Source organism: Psittacula echo (assembly GCF_963264785.1).
Source record: "Psittacula echo genome assembly, chromosome: 5".
NCBI classification, from domain to species: domain Eukaryota; kingdom Metazoa; phylum Chordata; class Aves; order Psittaciformes; family Psittacidae; genus Psittacula; species Psittacula echo.
In genome coordinates, this window is record NC_137739.1 from 62991627 (window position 1) to 63010090 (window position 18464).

Genomic DNA, 18464 nt, shown 5'->3' on the forward strand with positions numbered 1-18464 from the left:
TTAATGTTTCATGTTCTAATAGTTCATGAGAATATTTAAATGCCAATATATATGGAAAATGTTCGTATTTTTGAAAAGCTTAAAATGTCTGTTTTGCTTTGCGCACAAAACTTTTTTCCTTATGCTTTAATTCTTTCCATTCTCACCCCTTCATTCTGGTCTTTAGTTTAAGCTAACTGTGTTCTTTTTAACAGGCATAGCTTAAGCCTGTAAATAAATGTAGCTTTGCTCCCTCAGCAAATGCATTTGGATATGTTGCTTGTCAACCTGCGAATGGAATCTGGGCTTGTGAAAGAGTCTTTCAACATTAAGTGGGTTGCTCAGGAGGGACTGGTGGAGAACATTGATCAAATTGTCAAGGAATACAAGCAAAGTCGAAGATTGCTGGTAATGCTTTTGGTGTAAGCTATTTCAAAGTGCATCTTTCTTTTTTTCTTCAATAGAAGTGTGTATATAAAATGGTTATATAAACACAAGCTTTAATTTCTTTAAGTAAAAATACATGAAAGACTGATATAGCTTAGTGAACATAAAACCTGGAAATTTAATGAAGTAGTTAAAAAAGGTAATATTCATTAAAACAATAATCCTTAAATTTTCTTTCTTTTATGCCTAAAACTGAAACCCTGTAAATGCAAATAAGCTTCCTGATGGAGGAGATACTGTTGTGAAACTAGTTTCTGCATGCAATATATGGCATCCCTGGTATATTTTTCTCCAAGAGCAGAATAAGTGTATCTTTCATTTAAACTTTTTTATAATAGTCAGTAGTTGGGTGAGTATTTTGTGTCCTTCATTATATTTAGTGAGCAGGATATTCAACTGCAATGTGTTTTACCCTGCTCTGTTGCATAATGTTCTGAGCAACTTTGCTGTTTCCTGTATTAGCTTAACATTTAGAATTTCCATATTGAAATGTATAGGGAAGGTCCAGAAATCGAAAGGTCCAGAAAAAGGCTGGCATACCTGCACATATTTATTGATATGATCAAGCTGTTCAGCATGTATAAATTGCATTCAAACTTTGAACAGAAGTTCAGGAGGTGTAAAACAAAATACTACTACAATTGCTCAATGTTATTCATTAAAAGTGCTTGTTTACCTCTGGAAGAAATATCAGATCAGTGGTTGGGTTAAACTACTCCATCTGACTATGTATGCATCTAGTTAAAAAAAGAATCAGTACAAAATATAGACATACAAGTGGATCTGAAATTTCTGAGCTCAAAATAACCATTGTAATGACCACGACTGCATCTCAGCTGGGAAACAGAGCTATTGCACGTGTATAGTAGAGTGTCTGCCTCCTCTTCCAAAATTCACTATATCCTATTTATAGTGTTGTGTTTCATCTCTTTTGATCATACAAACACTAATAGTGCCACCACAAAACAGTCTGTGAGTCTACTAAATAGAAGCATACTTTTTCTCCAATGGTAACATCATACATTTAAATTAATTGTGTTCCTCAAAGCCGGTGGATGATACAGGAGATATTCAGTGAGAAATATGCAAATTAATAAAACTAAAATATATTTTCTGTTTTAATTATAATTGTTATTTCCCATTAGTTATAGTAAAAAAGATTGTTCTTTTACATAAAAACATCCATATTGTTTGAATGACATTATATCTTTAACCTTTTTTTCCAGTCTCTCAAAATTTTCATTCATGGTCCTCCTGGGGTTGGCAAATCTACCATTGCTGAAGAACTCTGCAAACACTACAAGCTACATCACATTAAATCGAAAGATGTGATTTCTGAAGCAATAGCAAATCTGGTGTGTTGCTGTTTTCTAGTATTACTAGTATTTTAATTTCTGTGATTTAAAATTGTATGGCATAATTTAAAAATTAGTTTTAATTCCATTATTTTATAATGGAAATATATTCTGACATTCTGATCACCTCTGGAGAGGGCATTACACTCTTTCTAGAGACTGAAGGTTGTTCAGTGTCTCACTGTCCAGCAGCTTATGTAAAACGAATTGTTTAATATTTTTTTTCTTTTACTACATCTCTGTATAAAAGAAATTTGGGTATGGAATTTCTGAGCCTATTCTTATTTCTGTTCTTGTTGTCAGAAAAAAATTGTGGCTCCTAAAGAACTAGACACTGACAATGTGGGAGAGGAGGGAGAGGGAGATGATGGTGAGGAAGAGGAGCAGGATGAAAATGTAGAAGAGGCACAGGAGTTATTAGATGCAGTAGAAGAAAACATGGAGCAGAATGCAGGTAGGAAGCACAAAGTACTAAGATGGGATTTAGGTAGCTAGTGCAACCCTATCCAATGGAAAATCAGGAAATAAATTTGTGCTTTAGAACGTTTACTTCCTATTAAAAGCAAGAATCATGCCCTGTCCATTTGTATATATTTAAAAATCAAATACATTATAATTATACTATGTAAATTGTATATTAAAAAGGGTATATTTTTAAAACACTGTGGTGTTTTTTTAATTGTAGAACTTCCATCTTTCTACTTTTTTATACATTTTATATAATTATATTTAGCCTATAACTTGATATGTAAGTAACAATGATATACTCAGAAGCATAAAATTCTTGGCTGGATTTTAATAACATGTTTTCTTCTTGGAACAAGCAACATAATTTATAAAAAAGTTGGTGAATAATATCTTTATCAAATTTGCAAAGAAGTATTCTAGTAAGAAAAATAATTAGTGCACTCTCATACGAGCTTGTGGTGGGGTTTGAGTACCTTATACCTCATTTTGGGCATCTCTACAGTGTAATTAGTATTTAGTGAATCCTGTAAACAATTTTAAAGCCTGCAGATTGAAAAAGGTCAAAAAAATTTGCCATTACTGGAAAGTACTAATTCTCATCTATATATGAATAAAATCATGTAGGTTTGGTCTTAGTGCTTAACATTTTCCATGTGTTATAAAGTGATCCCCCTTAAAAACACATTTACCACTGAAGGTTTACCTCATTTGGATCTTGTGTAGCTCTAAAGCAATAAATTTGTAATGCACCCGGAAGCTTCAGTAATGACATCTATGGCAGCATCACTTCTGCATGTCTTGATTTGTTGTTAAAAGTAATAATGTCTTTTAAAATAGTAACATACTGATGACAGGGGTTTATAAATATTTAAGACTTTTAAAAGCCAAAGCAAAACAAAGTAGAAAACTGGGGTCAATGGTTGCAAAAGGAGAAAAAATCAGAGAGAAAAAACCCAAAGTTTTTACTCCCACATATTTGTGCAACAATGTAAGCCAAGTTAATTGACCACTTCATATCTCAATCTATTAATCTAAAAATGAAACTTGTAAAACCTATTTCATGCTTGTTTTGCAGGACTATCTTTAAGACTTACTGTTAATTGTAAACAGAAAATTATTTTTTTTGTCTCATTTTTTTTCTATAAATATTTTTTTGCTCCTTCCCTTAAAATCTGATGGTATTATTTTAAAAACAAATAGACAAAGAAGAAAAAAACCCACAACAAAACCAAAACCGATATTTTCATGTTTAATATCTTTAAAGTTCTAATATTTACTACCTTGTAAACACAAATGTAATTTTATTTTGTAGCTACACTTTTATATTCCACAGATCGCTGACAACATGTAATATACAAACATTAACTCAAATTACTTTTTTTTCGGGGGGGTCTTAATAGAAGTTTCTCCAATAAATGAATTAAAATGTTATTAAAATAATTTCAGATATCTCTTTGCTATCAACTAAGTGCCTATTAACCTACTTTGCATCTTAGGTCAACTAGATGATGAGTATATTACTAAATTTATGAAAGGCAAGCTCAAATCAATGCCTTGTAGGAATCAGGGATATGTTTTAGATGGGTTCCCAGAAACCTATGAACAGGCAAATGACCTTTTTAATTGTAAGTACTGCTTCTTTTTTTTTTTTTTTATTGCTACCTTGTTTTTTTATTGCTGCTAATATTGTCATAATTATTGTTCTCAGTGCCATATTAGTTGAAGTGCATCAGCATTGCAATGACTGCAACCCAGGACACACAACAAAACTGTTTTCATATGATGCTTAAAATGTAAGAAGGATTATAAAGCACCTTACTTAAATTAAGCACAACATAGTTTTCATACTTTCCTGGTAAAGTGCTAAGTAAATACACAGATGTGATGATACTTTCTTGTTCTGCGAAAACATTCATTCTACTCAAGCAAACTCTGAGGCAGAATTTCTTCATAATATTTAAAGGGCTGCTTAATGAGGGGATCCAGCCAGGGCAGCAATATATGTTTTATGAGCCAGGTTAGAGCGGCTGTATTAGATCAGCTACAGTAGATATGACTTCAGAGGAGCTCTGCGACATACATTTCTAATTGTGAGCAACCACTGTCCATGCATTAGGACCAAGAATTATCTCCATGTGTAAATTACATTTTGAGCTTTGAAGGAAAACAGAAAACAGTCTTATTCAGTTTAATCTGTTGAGCTGTAAATTATCATGCTCAGCTGATTCTCTTCAGGCAGTTTCCTGAGTATTCAGAACAGCAGACACTCAGTGGCAGAAACCATTTTAACCATAATACTGTAAAATATTTCTACTCACTGTTCTGTGCCTTGTCTCCATTTGTGTCAGAATTATGTATTTTGCAAGGAGGAGAGGCCAGGATCAGGACAGCAGTTTTAAAATTGAACGTATTTTAAAATCATGTATGCATGGGCATACTTCCGCTGTACAGGCAAACAACTATCAGTGTCCCAGGGTAGAATTCTGTGGTGGCTGGCACCATGAATTACATACTGAATCCTCTGTATGGTTTCCAGGACAGATTGATTTTCAACAATTAGTATTATTTGAATGTAGACAAACCTGTGTTTGTACTGGGCACATTTTTAGGAAATATAATGATAGCGTTGCTTCAAATTAAAATGTCAATCATTTCTTACTTTTATTTTAGTGGAAAGTGAAGATGAACAAGGAGCAAAAAGCAAAATACCTAAATATGATACATTAATCACACCTGGTAAGTTTGACAGATTTCTTTTTAAATAAACTTAGGAGTTTTCAAATACTGCTGCCACCAATGAGGAGTCTAAAATACACTCCATCTGTTCATATATAACACAGAATAAATATCTAATTCATGTAATGCTGATGCCTTTTATTTGAAAGTGAGCAATTAACCAGAAGGAAGGTTTGGGTTCAGTTTGTGGGTATTTTATTCTTTTTGGTTGGTTGGTGTTTGGTTTTGTGGGTTTTTTCTTTTGTGTTTGTTGTTTTTTTGTTTTTTTTTTTTTGTGAAAATGCTGCCAACTGTTGGCTGGTAACAGTTATTATTTGTGAGATTAAAAATCAAAAAAATATTAATTGTGAGATTAAAAATCAAAATACAGAGTGACAACTTTTGGTGACTTGACAGACAAGTGAGTTGTTAAATTTTCCAGTGTTACTTGCTGCATTCATAATATTATCTTTTTTTACCCTCCTATTCTTATTACATATGTTGGTTGTATGATAGCTTTCTCAGAAAATGTGGACAACACTTTATTGCTGTTCTTCAGATTTTTGTGCTGCTTACTGAAAATTAGTCTTGTTGATAACACTAAGAAACAATTTGGTGAAATTGGAGTATGCAGCTTCTTTATAGACATGTCTGTCAGTATTGTTAGATTGCTCTAACTGGAGAAGTGGAATATAAGCATTTGATAATTAAATTCTCTATAAAGATATACACAAGTCACATTAATTTATGTTGGATTATGTTTTAACATTTATTATTAAAATACGTAAGAAAGATGAAAGACAATAAAAATCTGTGGGCACTGATAATGTGTTCTTCTTCACAGAATTTGTTATTTCATTGACTGCATCTGATGAATTCCTTATAAACAGAATAATAAATCTGCCAGAGAGCATTGTTGCTGGAACTCATTATACCCAGGACTGGTTCCTGCAAGCTTTGAATGTTTTCAGAAAGTTAAACACAGATGACAAGACTGTTCTCAACTATTTTGATGAAATTGAAATACATCCTCATTTTATAGGTATGAAATAATAAAATTAGTACATTAAGTATGCAACTGTACATATATAAATAATATTTTAATTATCATTTCAGTGTACATATATATTTAATTATATACCTGCAAAAATGTCTGTAATACTCATAAGGATTCTGAATTGTTTTCATACAGTTAACTTGGTTTTTTTTTTTCCAAAAAAAGGGGTTTAATTGTTAATTTTTGTAAGCTAAATGATTTTCAAATAATTTTCTGATTTAGGATCTGGCATCCTTTCAGATTGGAGTAATAGACTTACGGACTTTCAGTATTATTGTTGCTTATATTTTTTCTTTAGACTTATCCTCAGATGCCATGACAATATATGGTTAATCTGTAAATAATGAAGCACGAAAGAAAATGATTGGAAATTAAAGGTAGAAGGCTAGGACTGAATCTGTTTTGCACTATACCTGTGCGTGAGAAAATTTGTGTTCTCTACACACTATCTAGAAAATTGTGATCTCTGGAAAATCTTGAGGAGACTACTAACATCTGATTATTCAAAACCAGCAAGATTAGGATGACAGCATTCTTAAGGAAAATTGTGGTGGTAGGGGTTTTTTTGGGTGGGAGAGGGAAAGGGAAGCAAGGAAAGAACAAAGGGAAGACCCCACATCTAAAATCAAACTGCTGATATTTGGAATGTCCATCTGAGATGACTTATGACAAGTTAATTGTTGAATAACTTCAGCCATAACTGATTTCCTAAGTTCTCCTATTTGATGTCAGTAATGGAAATTACCTTGAGAATAATACCATATATGTTAGGAAGTGCAGAGGTGCAAAAAAGTAATGTGTTATTATAATCATTTTAAAATTGAGGTAATTCTGCTAAAGAAAGTAAGTGTAAGAAATGGTAAATACTAAGGCCTGATGCCATCAATTGGTCATATTCCTATCTCACACACTTCTGGATATGCAAGTAGTAGCACTGTCAAAGACTGTGTTTTATTTTGGTGGGGACTATAAAGTGTATACTCTATGACAGAATGTTGCAGTGTTTTCTGCTAAGAATTACACCCAAAGATTGCCCTTAAACTCTAGTCTATTTCAAATAAGGAAACACACTGGCCTACTAATTTTAATTACTGAGGTATCACAACTGTGCTGTTCAGTGACTTCCAGATGATTCTTTACATTCAGTTTACAGTGTTAATTCTCATCTTCAAAGAAGCATTATCTGTAGGTCCTGCTTATCTCAGGAACTCCCTCTTTACCTGTATTCATATCCCCAATTTCTACCCTCTGAAGTATGCAAGCATATAGCTTTCTGTTGTAAAATGGTAACAACAGATTACAAAGATAACTTCAGTGAGGAACCTTCAGCTCTGCCAATATCCCTCCATTCTAGCTGATGTTCCAGTTGGTTTACGAGATCCATAAAATTAAGTACAATCAGATTTAAGCAGAAAGCCATCTGCTTTCTTAGTCATATTTTGAAGGAGTTTAGTGGAAAATGGTTAAAGAAATCATGCCTGTTTTGTTAAATATTGACAAAAATAATCAAAATTTTCTTCTACCTTAATTTTAGAAAATCGTAACATATGGCTTTATGGATTACTTTTATGATTATTATTTTTTCTGAGTCTGAAATATGATTAGTACAAAGGAGTGGGCTTCAAGATTCTGGAAATCCTACTTTGCTACAGTGACTCACTGCATAAAGTCTACAAGTCAGTTATCTTGTGTTTTGTTTTTCTCATCTGGGAATGGTGATACAGGCATATTAGATCATCTACAAAAAACATGTTAAACTTTTAACAGCAATTTCCTTTGAAGACCTTAATTTCTGAACTCTTTTTCTAGTGACCTTTCCTCTCAATTAGCATCAGTGCTAAACTAATTTTTTGTATATGTGTATGTATATGTATATGTGTATATATATATATTTCTGAGGATACATGTAGTTAATTATGATTGCTGTAATATTTTCATTGTAACCTTGCTTGGCCATCTAAGGAAAAAATGCAGTGCTTGAGACCTCAAATCCAATGCTGATAGCATTCTTAGCAATACTTTAAATGACTAGAAAAGCTGTTTGCTCTCCGATTTGTATATCCAGTGAAGCTAAAATTGCAGAAACAATGGACTGCTTGACATAGAAAATGTATTATTCATTCAATTTAGAATACTTCAGGAAGGAGGTGATCCTGCCCTTCTGCTCTCGTGAGACAGTACTTGGAGTACTATGTGTAGTTCTGGTGTCCTCAACATAAAAAGGACATGGAGCTGTTGGAACAAGTCCAGAGGAGGGCCACGAGGATGATCAGGGGACTGGAGCACCTCCTGTATGAAGATAGGCTGAGAAAGTTGGGGCTGTTCAGCCTGGAGAAGAGAAGGCTGCGTGGAGACCTCATTGCAGCCTTCCAGAATGTGAAGGGGGCCCACAAGGATGCTGAGGGGGACTCTTTCAGCAGGGACTATAGTGACAGGACAAGGGGCAATGAGTTCAAACTAAACCAGAGGAATTTCAGGTTACCTATAAGGAGGAAATTCCTTACTTTTAAGGTGGTGAGGCACTGGTGCAGGCTGCCCAAGGAAGTTGTGAATGCTTCATCCCTGGCAGTGTTCAAGGCCAGGTTGGACAGAGTCTTAGGCAACACGGTCCAGTGTGAGGTGCCCCTGCCCATGGCAGGGGGGGCGGAACTAGGTGATCTTAAAGTCATTTCCAACCCTAACCATTCCATGATTCCATAATTCAATTTTATTAGTGAATTTTTAAAAGAAGAAGCTGTGAAAGAAATTTTACCATGTAGAATTATGTTAGCTTTCTCCTCAATCTGTTAGCAGAGTTTGGACTTCAGGTCCAAACCACAGACACTTAAACTCTTGGAATAATGGTGTTAGTATTGGACAGCTATCTTCTCTCTGAATTGGTGGTTAGAAAGAAAGTGGAAGCATGCTTTGCCAACAGCTTTCAAAATAACTTCATAAAGCAGAGGACTGTGGAGTAGGGACTGTTAGATTCTCATCTAAATTCTGGTTTCTAGCTGTTCTGGTTTTGCCCCTTTCTCTGCTTGCTCTCCTTACCCATTTCTGGCCCTTTGGATCTCCAGTCCCTTAGCACTGAATCAGACCTTTATTTCTGTTTTCTCTGGATACCTGAAATGCCCTGTTTTCCTCTTTTCCATGTACATTTCTATACTAATTCTGCCAGATGCCTCTCCACAATGAATGCGTACAGAGCCCAGAAAGCCCTGGAATCACCCCCATTTTTCTGTTGGTTTGTGTTTTTTCCTTTTTTTCAAGTTTAATATGCAAGTAGCCTCCAGCAATTAAAAGGCAGGAGGAATAAAATGAAAGAGCAGGTCTATGTTCCTACATGAAGTTACAAATTTGTTTTGCAGCAACACAGTAAAAGCTCAGCTAGAGATAGATCTCTGTATTTGTAAATCCATATGAGTGAAAACTTTGGAGTTTGTTGTCAAATCTTAACAACCTATCGTGTAACCTGAGGGGCAGATGAGGTCAAGAGCTGGTGGTTTTATGCACCTGGATAAGTTGATCTAAGATTTGTGACAGAAACATCTCTGATAATTGAATGACCTCATTTTCAAGTTTCAAAATTTAGCCAAGCTGCAACTGATAAACACAATAGTTGTAAAAATTACTTTAAACTATTTCTCCCTTACTTCATATTGAAAAGACAAACTATTTTAGTTGAAACTAGTAAAGAAAATCAGATGTAGAAAACTTAAAACTTAATTATGTATAGCAAAAAAATGACATTTATAAGAAACTGAAAACATCTTATACCTGAAAATTTAAACAACATGAACACTATGTATTTTTAGGTCTTGCAGTTATTTACTCATGTCTATTGATAACTTACAAAATCCTTGACAAATTCTCTTGTATTATTTAAAAGATGTAGCCAAACTTGAAGACCCTGAGAACAGGTTTATTGTAAAAGAGATCATCAAAGAAATCGGGGAACCTCGCAATTACGGTTTGACAGATGAAGAAAAGGAGCAATTAGAACACCAAGCAGCAGAGGAACGCCTTGTCAAAGAAGCTCAAGAAAAAGCTGAACAAGAGCGTAAAGAAGCTGAGGAAAGGGCTGAAAGGATGGCAAACTGGGAAGAGTGGGTAAGTTAATACATATTTTGGGGGGAACCATTATTATTTATGTGTATTAGATTGCTTCCAGTGGGTAAGTTAATACATATTTTGGGGGGAACCATTATTATTTATGTGTATTAGATTGCTTCCAGTGATGTCAGAACTTAAAGGTTAACATTAAGTTAGCTAAACTGCTTGGTGGACTTGTTCAAATTCTAACAATTGGTAGCAATCTATCTCTGCCTCAGATGGTGACCATAGAAGTGAACAATGGTTTGTTTGAGCAACAGTCTGTGAAGTACTGTTTAGAGTTGCCAAATCCAGATGAAACTGGGGGAAAGGTAATTCTGGCAGGGAGAGATCACAACCACAGACTCATAGACCACCTACCCCAAAAGATTATCCTTCTCAAAAGATTAAGGAAGTGGAAATCTTAAAAGTTGTATTGAGGTGCATATTAACCTACTTGTTAGGCAAGTTTTAGCCAATCATAGAATAAAAATACATATGTATTAGAAGACTGACTATGTCAATATTTGGTGTATACTTAATTGTGATTTGAGAAGCATTTGTGTGCTAGCTCCCATCTCGGCAGGTGCAAAATAAATACCTTGACCCTGAGTCTTTATTGGCTTCCTGCACACCTGGTGAAAGAACCCAGATTTGGGACCCACCAACAATTTGTTATGTAAATACACCTGGAAAGCGTGACATAAATTCTACAGTTCCTAATTTCATACTTTAGATCTGGGTTAAGATTCTCCTCACAGTGCATTTTGAGGCCCAGCCTATAGAATATAGTCTCTTTTTGATTACAGGCATAGCATTTTTTTGGCAAGTTGGCATCAGCATGTCCTTAAAATACTTTTATGAAAATGCTGCAGATTATCTTAAGTTTTACTGAATCTTTCTGTGTTTTGTGCTTGTTTGTGAAACAGCTATAAGAACATCTTGATTTAAGAAGTTAGATTTGATGTTAACATTATGTTAGCATTTATTAACCAATGATGTATGGGTTGCTGTGCTGCTTGAAATCCGATGCTGTGTTGCTTGAAGTCCCTATTCTCTGGATCATGTTAGCCTTAGCCCTTATTCTGTAGACCATAACCAGAGCACCTAGAGTCTATTGTACATAGGATGAGTTATTTGACAACCTGGCAAGGTAGAAATCTATCCTGCCAACTTGGCAACAAAACTTAATTTTAAGGTGTTCTGAAGAGAACTGCCTTCACTGTAATACTAAAAAACACACCCACAAATTGAGGAGACCCTTGCCCAAGGGAAGACCCTTCCTCTGTGCAAGAATAGTAACAGAAGAGAATGGCACAGCAAATACTTGTAACTACTTGTACTACCTTGTAATTTTTGTGTATAAATGTAACGATGAAATCAGCATGGGGTGTGCTTGATTTGTGGAAATTCCACCTAGCACCCAGCGTTGCAATAAAGAAGTGCCTGCTTATCTGCTTTGTGTAGTTGAGTTCTTCATTCCCTGGCTAACAATACCTTGTTGCTGTGCTGTAGCTATTTTATTTTACCTTTTAAAAATATCTACTGTAATCAATAGTGATTTTCCATAGCCAGTCTTCTAGGACTGCATCTGCTCACCTTACTTCTAAGCAGCTGCCCAAGTCTTAATTATCATGGTTTCCAAACTAGATTTTTAACTCAACACTGATCAGTATTCCAGTCTGCAATGCAGAAAGGCTTCTCATCCTGGGACAGACACACCTTTGAGAGCTGAGTCCTCAGTTCAGGGAAGACTACCTGATACAGTCTAAAGAATGCTTTTTGTTTGCTAATACTTTACTAAGTACTTGATATTTAGGCTACTTGACCTCACAGGATTTTCACATGATGCTGTGTCCTTATTTACTTTGCCACACCTAAGGGCATTTTAGGTAAATAATGTAGAATGCATACTCTAACAATGTTCTTGTTCACACCTGAAATCAGATTGTTTCACCAGAAAGGCATTTCTTCTGTTGTCATCTTTTAGAACTATTTAAAAACAAACTGATCATTCCACAGGGAAATCCTTTTCTTATATTTGAATGCCCATGCACACCTATAGGGAAATAATGACCTGAAATTCCTCACTTTTAAAGAAGCATTTACTTTGTTCTGATGTTGGCTTGTAAATAAGTTTTCTTTGTTACCTCTACACTTATTTACAGTTCATTCAACACTAAAAGCATTTTGTACTCTGTGAACTTGTCTAAAATAGTAGTAAGGGCAGTTAACACATTTTTAGATATGTTCAATCCAAAGCCATCTAACTTTCAAAAGATGTTAGATGTTTATTCAAAGCTGAAGTAGGTATTTACATGTGAGCTTAGGTTTATCCTTTTAAATAGGCAGATGCTCAGGAAATCTAAGCAACTTTTCATTTGCCCTATGATAAACTGTGGATTAGCTGCTGTCTCTGAGTAGTGGCCAAAGATCACTTGCAGGATTTATTCAGTAGCACTCCTGGATTGAGTGAATAAGGTAAATATCTTTTCCAGACATTGGTGTATCAGTTTTAACTGAACATTGCTTTTGTGTTATGCCTTGAGTATAGAAAAGCAAACTTCAAAGTCATCATCTGCTTGCTCTATGTATAGATGACTCAAGCTACTGATGAATAAAATGAGTGAAGAGTGGACAATAAAAATGGTTTTGAGTAATCTTCTGGACACAACTACTGCGAGTATGCATGCTATTAAGTGCTATTAAATGGAAGAAAAAACTCGCAGCAGTTTCATTGCCCCACCCCTCCTGCTTTTTGAGTGTAGTCATTGTATTTGACTTAACATTTGATTCGGAGAAAACTCCAGGAACGAACTCGCCAACAGAGTTTCAAGTCTTTATTGCGGCGCCGGGAGACACGGGGGATAGCTCCTCCTAATGCGTGTCCCCGTATTGCTATACAGGCCATTCTTATATAGTCACTGGGCACACATACATATCCCTGAGGCTACACATGGATTACATAATTTTCCAGAAAGTTTCTTACATGCATACAAAAATGTGATGGTAGTCTTTAAGCGTCGTTTACTTCTCCCAACAATCTTCATAACTTCTGGCAGTCTTTGAAGCACCAACTTAATTAACATTACAGACATAGCAATCATCCTGTCCTTCTACTTATCAGTTAGTGTAACTGCTCCCATCCTGGACATCTGCTAGTCCCATATACTCCCCATCCACAGGTCCTGTTTTCCTATTCTGCTTTTCTTACACTTTTTGTCCTAAGGTCCTAAGGACCTAAAACTATGTCAACTACCTTCAAGCACCGCAGTTATTTTCCATTACAAAGTCATCAAACTTAATGTTACTTAGAACTGTTTACATTGTGCTTTTGTGCCTCCTTGTCTCAACCTGAATTTAGGAATAAATTTAGCTGATGTGAACAGATGTAATTCACTGTGATTTTGGTCTATTTAACTCTCACCCCCCCTTAAAAACTGACATAAATGAAATAAAACTAAAACAAAGCACAGAAACCAAACCTAAAACAAGCAAACAAAAAAACCCAGCAAAATTCATAGTTGTTTAGTCAGGGCTCTCTTCTGAGTAAAAATATTCTCCTCCCCCTTCAGTTAGAAGAATCCTAAATAAATGCTCTGCATTTGTAATAGTATAGTGTATTCCAACCATGTTGACAAATACCTTACAGAAACAGGACCACAGGGAGACTTCAGAATAAAGCTCCTTTTAAGTGTTATAGAGAGAAAAGTAAAATAATTTTAATAAGGAGATTATTTCAGTTTTCATTTTAATTCTTTGTCCTCAGTGTGCCATGTGCTCTAAATTTAATAAACAGTTCATAGTTTATCCTGCCAAGTAGTGCATTTTAAAGTTCTAACACAGCCTCTAACACTATTGTTATCTCTAGCCCACAATTATTATTCAGTCAAGTGCTGTTTTTAAGATGTTATAAACCTTATTCTTTATTATTTTGTTCACTATTTGAAGAATAAACATCTGGAGGAAGTGAAAAGACAAGAACAAGAGTTACTGGAGGCCCAGTCTGTTCCACTACGAAACTATTTAATGAGGAACGTCATGCCAGTGCTTATGCAAGGGATAAACGAATGCTGTAGGATCAGGCCAGATGATCCAGTTGATTTTCTGGTAAGCAGATTACATCATATTTCTTAAATATATTTGAATATTCATAGAGACCCAAATAATCTCTGTTAACATAAGGACTGAAAATCTTTTTCCCCACAGTCATGATAAAATTAATTAAGGGTTTGGATTTGCAGTTCTGGTGAGCAGTAATTATTGTGAAAATTGAAAAAACAGCAACTACTCTTTATGGGATCAGTTGATACTGTGTATGAAGTAAGGACACAATCCAGCTTTGCTAAACAGTGATAGGACAAGAATCACTACCAGAATCCCTTTGGTATGTGTACTCCGCATCTCTTAGTGACTCTGCCAGTTCTGCTGTGACATAGAGACCAGAAAGCAGGATATCACTCTCTATCCACCCTCTAGAAAGGATACACCCCTCTAAGCACAACAGAACACACTATTGTAATAATAAATTAAAGCCCTTTGGTAGTTCCCTTTACAACACACAGATAACTTCATGAGTAAATCCTATAGGATGTCTACTGAATAATTCCAGTTGCAAAGGACCTCAAGAAGTTACCTAGTTCAGGTCTCACCAGAAAGCAGGGTAGGTCAGAATTGCATTCAGACAAGAATTCAGATGTTGCAAAGTTATTGCTGTACCGCTGTTCTTCCTGCACATCCTAAGAAAGTTATTAACAAGCTCTCACTGTTTTGATGAAATGTTTTACTAACCAAGCAAAAGCTTAAAATGAAATGCTGTGTGCCACTTCAGGCAATAAGGAATGCTCAGTTGTTTTAACGTTTCTGCTTACTGATGAGTGCCAACTACCTGTAGCTCTAGGAGCATGAGATCTTCCTTACCAAATGCATAACTTTTCAAGATCATCTACTTTTTTGTGTCCAGAAATCAGGCCCTTGGGTACTCTCTTGGATTTTCCATGGAGTGACAAATACTGCCATAAAGGGCTCACTTCCTTCTCTTGCTCACAATAGAGATGGGGTAACTGCTACCAAAAGGGACAAGGAGGTGGATAGTATTTGTGGGGTGTGAGGTTTCTTTCACGTGTCTGCCAGAAATTACATTTTAGAGCCATTTAATACTTTCCGCAGTGTTGTGTAAAGTGATGTTATTCACTATATTTTTGTTATGTTGCATGAATTTTAGAATTGGAGACTTGAAAATAACTTGGAAACTCTTCTGTTTCTAGGCAGAATACCTCTTCAAGAACAGCCCTGATATTTAATGAGATGAACGTTCACTCCTGTCAGATGTAGAAACTGTGAAATAGAAAAGAGGACATTCGTAATGCATTTTATGTAAAAAAACTTAGTTTTTGAAATTCCTTTTGTTAAGGTTTATTATGTAATCTCAATTTTTATTTCTCATACTTTATTACTAAGTTGTATTGGGGTTTTAATATTTGTTCTCTAAAAGTACCATTTACTGCACATATTAACAGATTTACACTTCTGCATTTCATGTCTATTTGAAACTGAGAACCGTAATAATCTGTTCTCTCAAAAATTTTCTTCCTTGATTTTTTCAGTTACACATTCTATTTAAGCAATATATTACACTGATCCATAGTGAATGCAGGCAGCTAGACTGAGAAAATCTTTTCTTAGAAAAAAGGGGAAAAAAGCATTTTCACTGAAAACAGTAATGAATAGATACAACAAGCTTTCCTATTTCCCCTCCCAACTACCAAGAGGCAAAAAGTCATGCACTGCAGTAAACAGTTTCCAAGCACAGGTAGGTTATAAACCCTGGGGTTTTCTTTGGTATCAAAAATGGATGTAGTTCTCATTTCAGTCTTCTTATCATTCAATATTTGATACATGTTTTTTATAGATTCTTGGAGAATCTAGGCTTTTCAGCATGTGGCTGGCATTCCATTTTTTGTTGACTTCACATACCTCTCACAGAAACTGTCAATATCTCTGCAGACACAACTGAAACTGGCAGCATATTTGGTGCAAAACAAATAACAGGATTTTGTCAAAACAGAAAGTAAGGACTGTTTGGTGGGGGGGTGCGGGAAGAGGAAAAAAAGAATGACAATACAGAAACATTTTCAACTCATGTATTACTTTAAGCATTAGCATTTTAGATGTATTAATGCCCAACATTCTTACTCAAAATACTAATATTTTTAAAGTATTTTTTCATTTGTTTTCAGAGTCACACAGGCAGGTCAGTGACAATAGCCAGGAACAGAGTTCAGAACCATCATCTCCACCTCTAAAGAGATAAGATTTCTTTGGGATACGAATTTCTTTTATGCTGCCAGTTCAATTACCATTTATCACGAGGCAGTCAAACATTAACTAATCGGTAACTTTGGAGAAATTTAGTTTGGGTACCCTATTTTTCAGAGTAAAGATGAAAATAGAACACTTAAAAAAAACCAAACCACCAAAGATTTGGGGTTTGCTTGTGTAGAGTCGCAGTAATACATTTGCTTCTCTAAGAATAAAATTTTGAGATAATCCGTAAAGAGTGGTGTTTGGGTTTCTTTTAATACTTTCTGACATTTACGCAACCCTATCAGCGCTTAGAAAAAAAAAAAAAACAACAAACAAAACCAAACTAGAGAAGGATCTCGTTGTTTTGTGTGCGGCATGAAGCCCAAAGTAAGCTCGATGCAGGTAACGAGACATGCGCACAGCTCCCGCTTTAAACCGAAACTTTTAAGCTTTCCACGGACACGGAGGGTGGATTCCAGCGGGTTGCGCTCGGCCGAAGTGAGCCGATTACGGGCTCCGCCGTGCCTCCCTTGGAGCTGTTCCCCCGCGGAGGGCAGCTCCGGCCGCCCCGCTCCCCAGCGGCTCCCCGCACGCACCAAGCGGGACGATCCCAACCCCAAGTTGTAGGTGCAACGCGCGGGCCGTCTTGCCGCCTCAGTTCCCGAGGCGACTACAGCTCTTCCTGTTGCTCGGCCCCTCGGTGCCCAAGCACACCGACACTAGCACCAAGCACACCGACACTAACACCGAGCACCCCGACTGTCCTGAGTCACATCCCCCTCCCCAGCCGGCCTACTCCCGGTCGCCTCCGGCCTCGCCCGGCGTGAACCTGACAGCGCGAGACCCAAATACTGCCTCACCGCGCACGCGCCGCCCCGCGACCGTTGGCGCTTTGTTTTCAAACTGAACCTCAACTCCCACCGGAACTACAGTTCCCAGGATGCCCTTCGGCCTCGCGGCCGCCTGAGCATGCGCGGGCAAGCTAGTGTGCGCGATATGCGGGGGTGGCCGTGCCGCTGTGTCAGGCCCCCCGGTCTAGGATGTTGCTGTGGTAGTGTCTGGGCGCCATGTTAGAAGGCCGGAGGGGAAGAGGAAAGTGAAGCGGCAGCGGCTAGGCCTACCGAACGGCTTTCTCTCCCCGAGGCCTGATTCTGGCGTGTATCATGGTTACGATTCCCGTTTCCCAGCGGGACGAGTGACTGGTCCGGAGGCGGCAGTGGTGGGGGAGAACGAAGAAGAGGAGGAGGGAGAAGGGGACGACGCGGTGGTGGTGGTGGTGGCGGCGGCGACGGAGGAGGAGGAGGAGGAGGGGCTGGAGAGACGATGCCGTTGTAAGTTAGAAAGCTGTCGGAGTGTCTTAAAGGCTTGTGATTTGACGGCTTTTACTCAATGCTTTCCTCGTAGCTCCCCGTGCTCCCTGCCCGCTCGGGCCCTTTCCTCTCCCTCTTGCCCTTCCCCCTCCTGCCTGTTCCTCTCCGGTCCTGGGCTCTTCCGGTGCCGCAGTGTGCATGGCTGTGGATCCGCTGCTCTCCACCCAGCCCGCCAGGACTTGCGGGCTTTCTTGTTGTGTCCCCAGCTATCGGTATGCGTCCCGAAGGACATGCTGATGTGGCTTTTACGTTGTTGTCGTCGTCCGCTCCTTCGCGATCTTATAGGGGCAGGCATGAGGGGCCGAGTAGCCACGGGGCGGGTGGCTGCTGTGGGGCCCTTCGGGTCGCTGTTGAGTCAGGTCATACGAAGTGCCGCATGTTGATCTTTTTCTCGCCCCGGTTGCGAAAGATGAGCCTGTATTCTCTTCGAAGTTCTGACAAAGCCTCTCCCCCCGTGGCGACTCGAGCAATTTTGCTTCATTCCGGGGGCAGGGGGGACACAGGCGTCCGTTCGAACAGGCGACCCGAGCTGAGCTTGCTGTCCTTGCAACACCCCCGGGTCCTCGGTGGCTCCTGTGCCAGGCCGCCGCGGGGACCTCGGTGCCGGTCGTGGGGGCAGCGCCCCCGGTCGGCGGTAGCCATAGTGGATGGCAGCACCTCGCCACCCCATCGCCTCGCCATTCTGCAGCCCGG

The 18464-nt window shown here is 37.7% G+C and overlaps 2 protein-coding genes across 9 annotated transcripts in view; both read left to right on the plus strand.

Moving 5' to 3' along the window:
* The window catches only part of AK7 (adenylate kinase 7), a 29023-nt gene extending 11889 nt beyond the window's left edge, over nucleotides 1-17134 (plus strand). Inside the window, exons 10-18 of the mRNA XM_080619366.1 lie at nucleotides 238-387; nucleotides 1653-1781; nucleotides 2085-2235; nucleotides 3746-3874; nucleotides 4920-4985; nucleotides 5809-6006; nucleotides 9893-10113; nucleotides 14047-14205; nucleotides 15363-17134. Coding sequence (XP_080475492.1) covers nucleotides 238-387; nucleotides 1653-1781; nucleotides 2085-2235; nucleotides 3746-3874; nucleotides 4920-4985; nucleotides 5809-6006; nucleotides 9893-10113; nucleotides 14047-14205; nucleotides 15363-15398 — 1239 coding nt within the window. The 3' untranslated portion in view covers nucleotides 15399-17134. The remainder of the gene's footprint in view (nucleotides 1-237; nucleotides 388-1652; nucleotides 1782-2084; nucleotides 2236-3745; nucleotides 3875-4919; nucleotides 4986-5808; nucleotides 6007-9892; nucleotides 10114-14046; nucleotides 14206-15362) is intronic.
* Nucleotides 17135-17140: 6 nt separating this feature from the next.
* Nucleotides 17141-18464, plus strand: part of PAPOLA (poly(A) polymerase alpha) — a 44513-nt gene continuing 43189 nt past the window's right edge. For 2 of the 8 annotated variants that reach the window (XR_013957022.1, XM_080619364.1), the window contains exon 1: nucleotides 17142-17732. Coding sequence is in view for 4 of the 8 variants with exons in the window: in XM_080619364.1 (XP_080475490.1) it covers nucleotides 17725-17732 (8 nt within the window). In the remaining 4 variants the exon portion in view is untranslated. Of the gene's footprint in view, nucleotides 17733-18464 lie in introns of all 8 variants that reach the window. The other 6 variants (XR_013957023.1, XR_013957024.1, XM_080619361.1 and 3 more) reach the window with 4 other exon arrangements.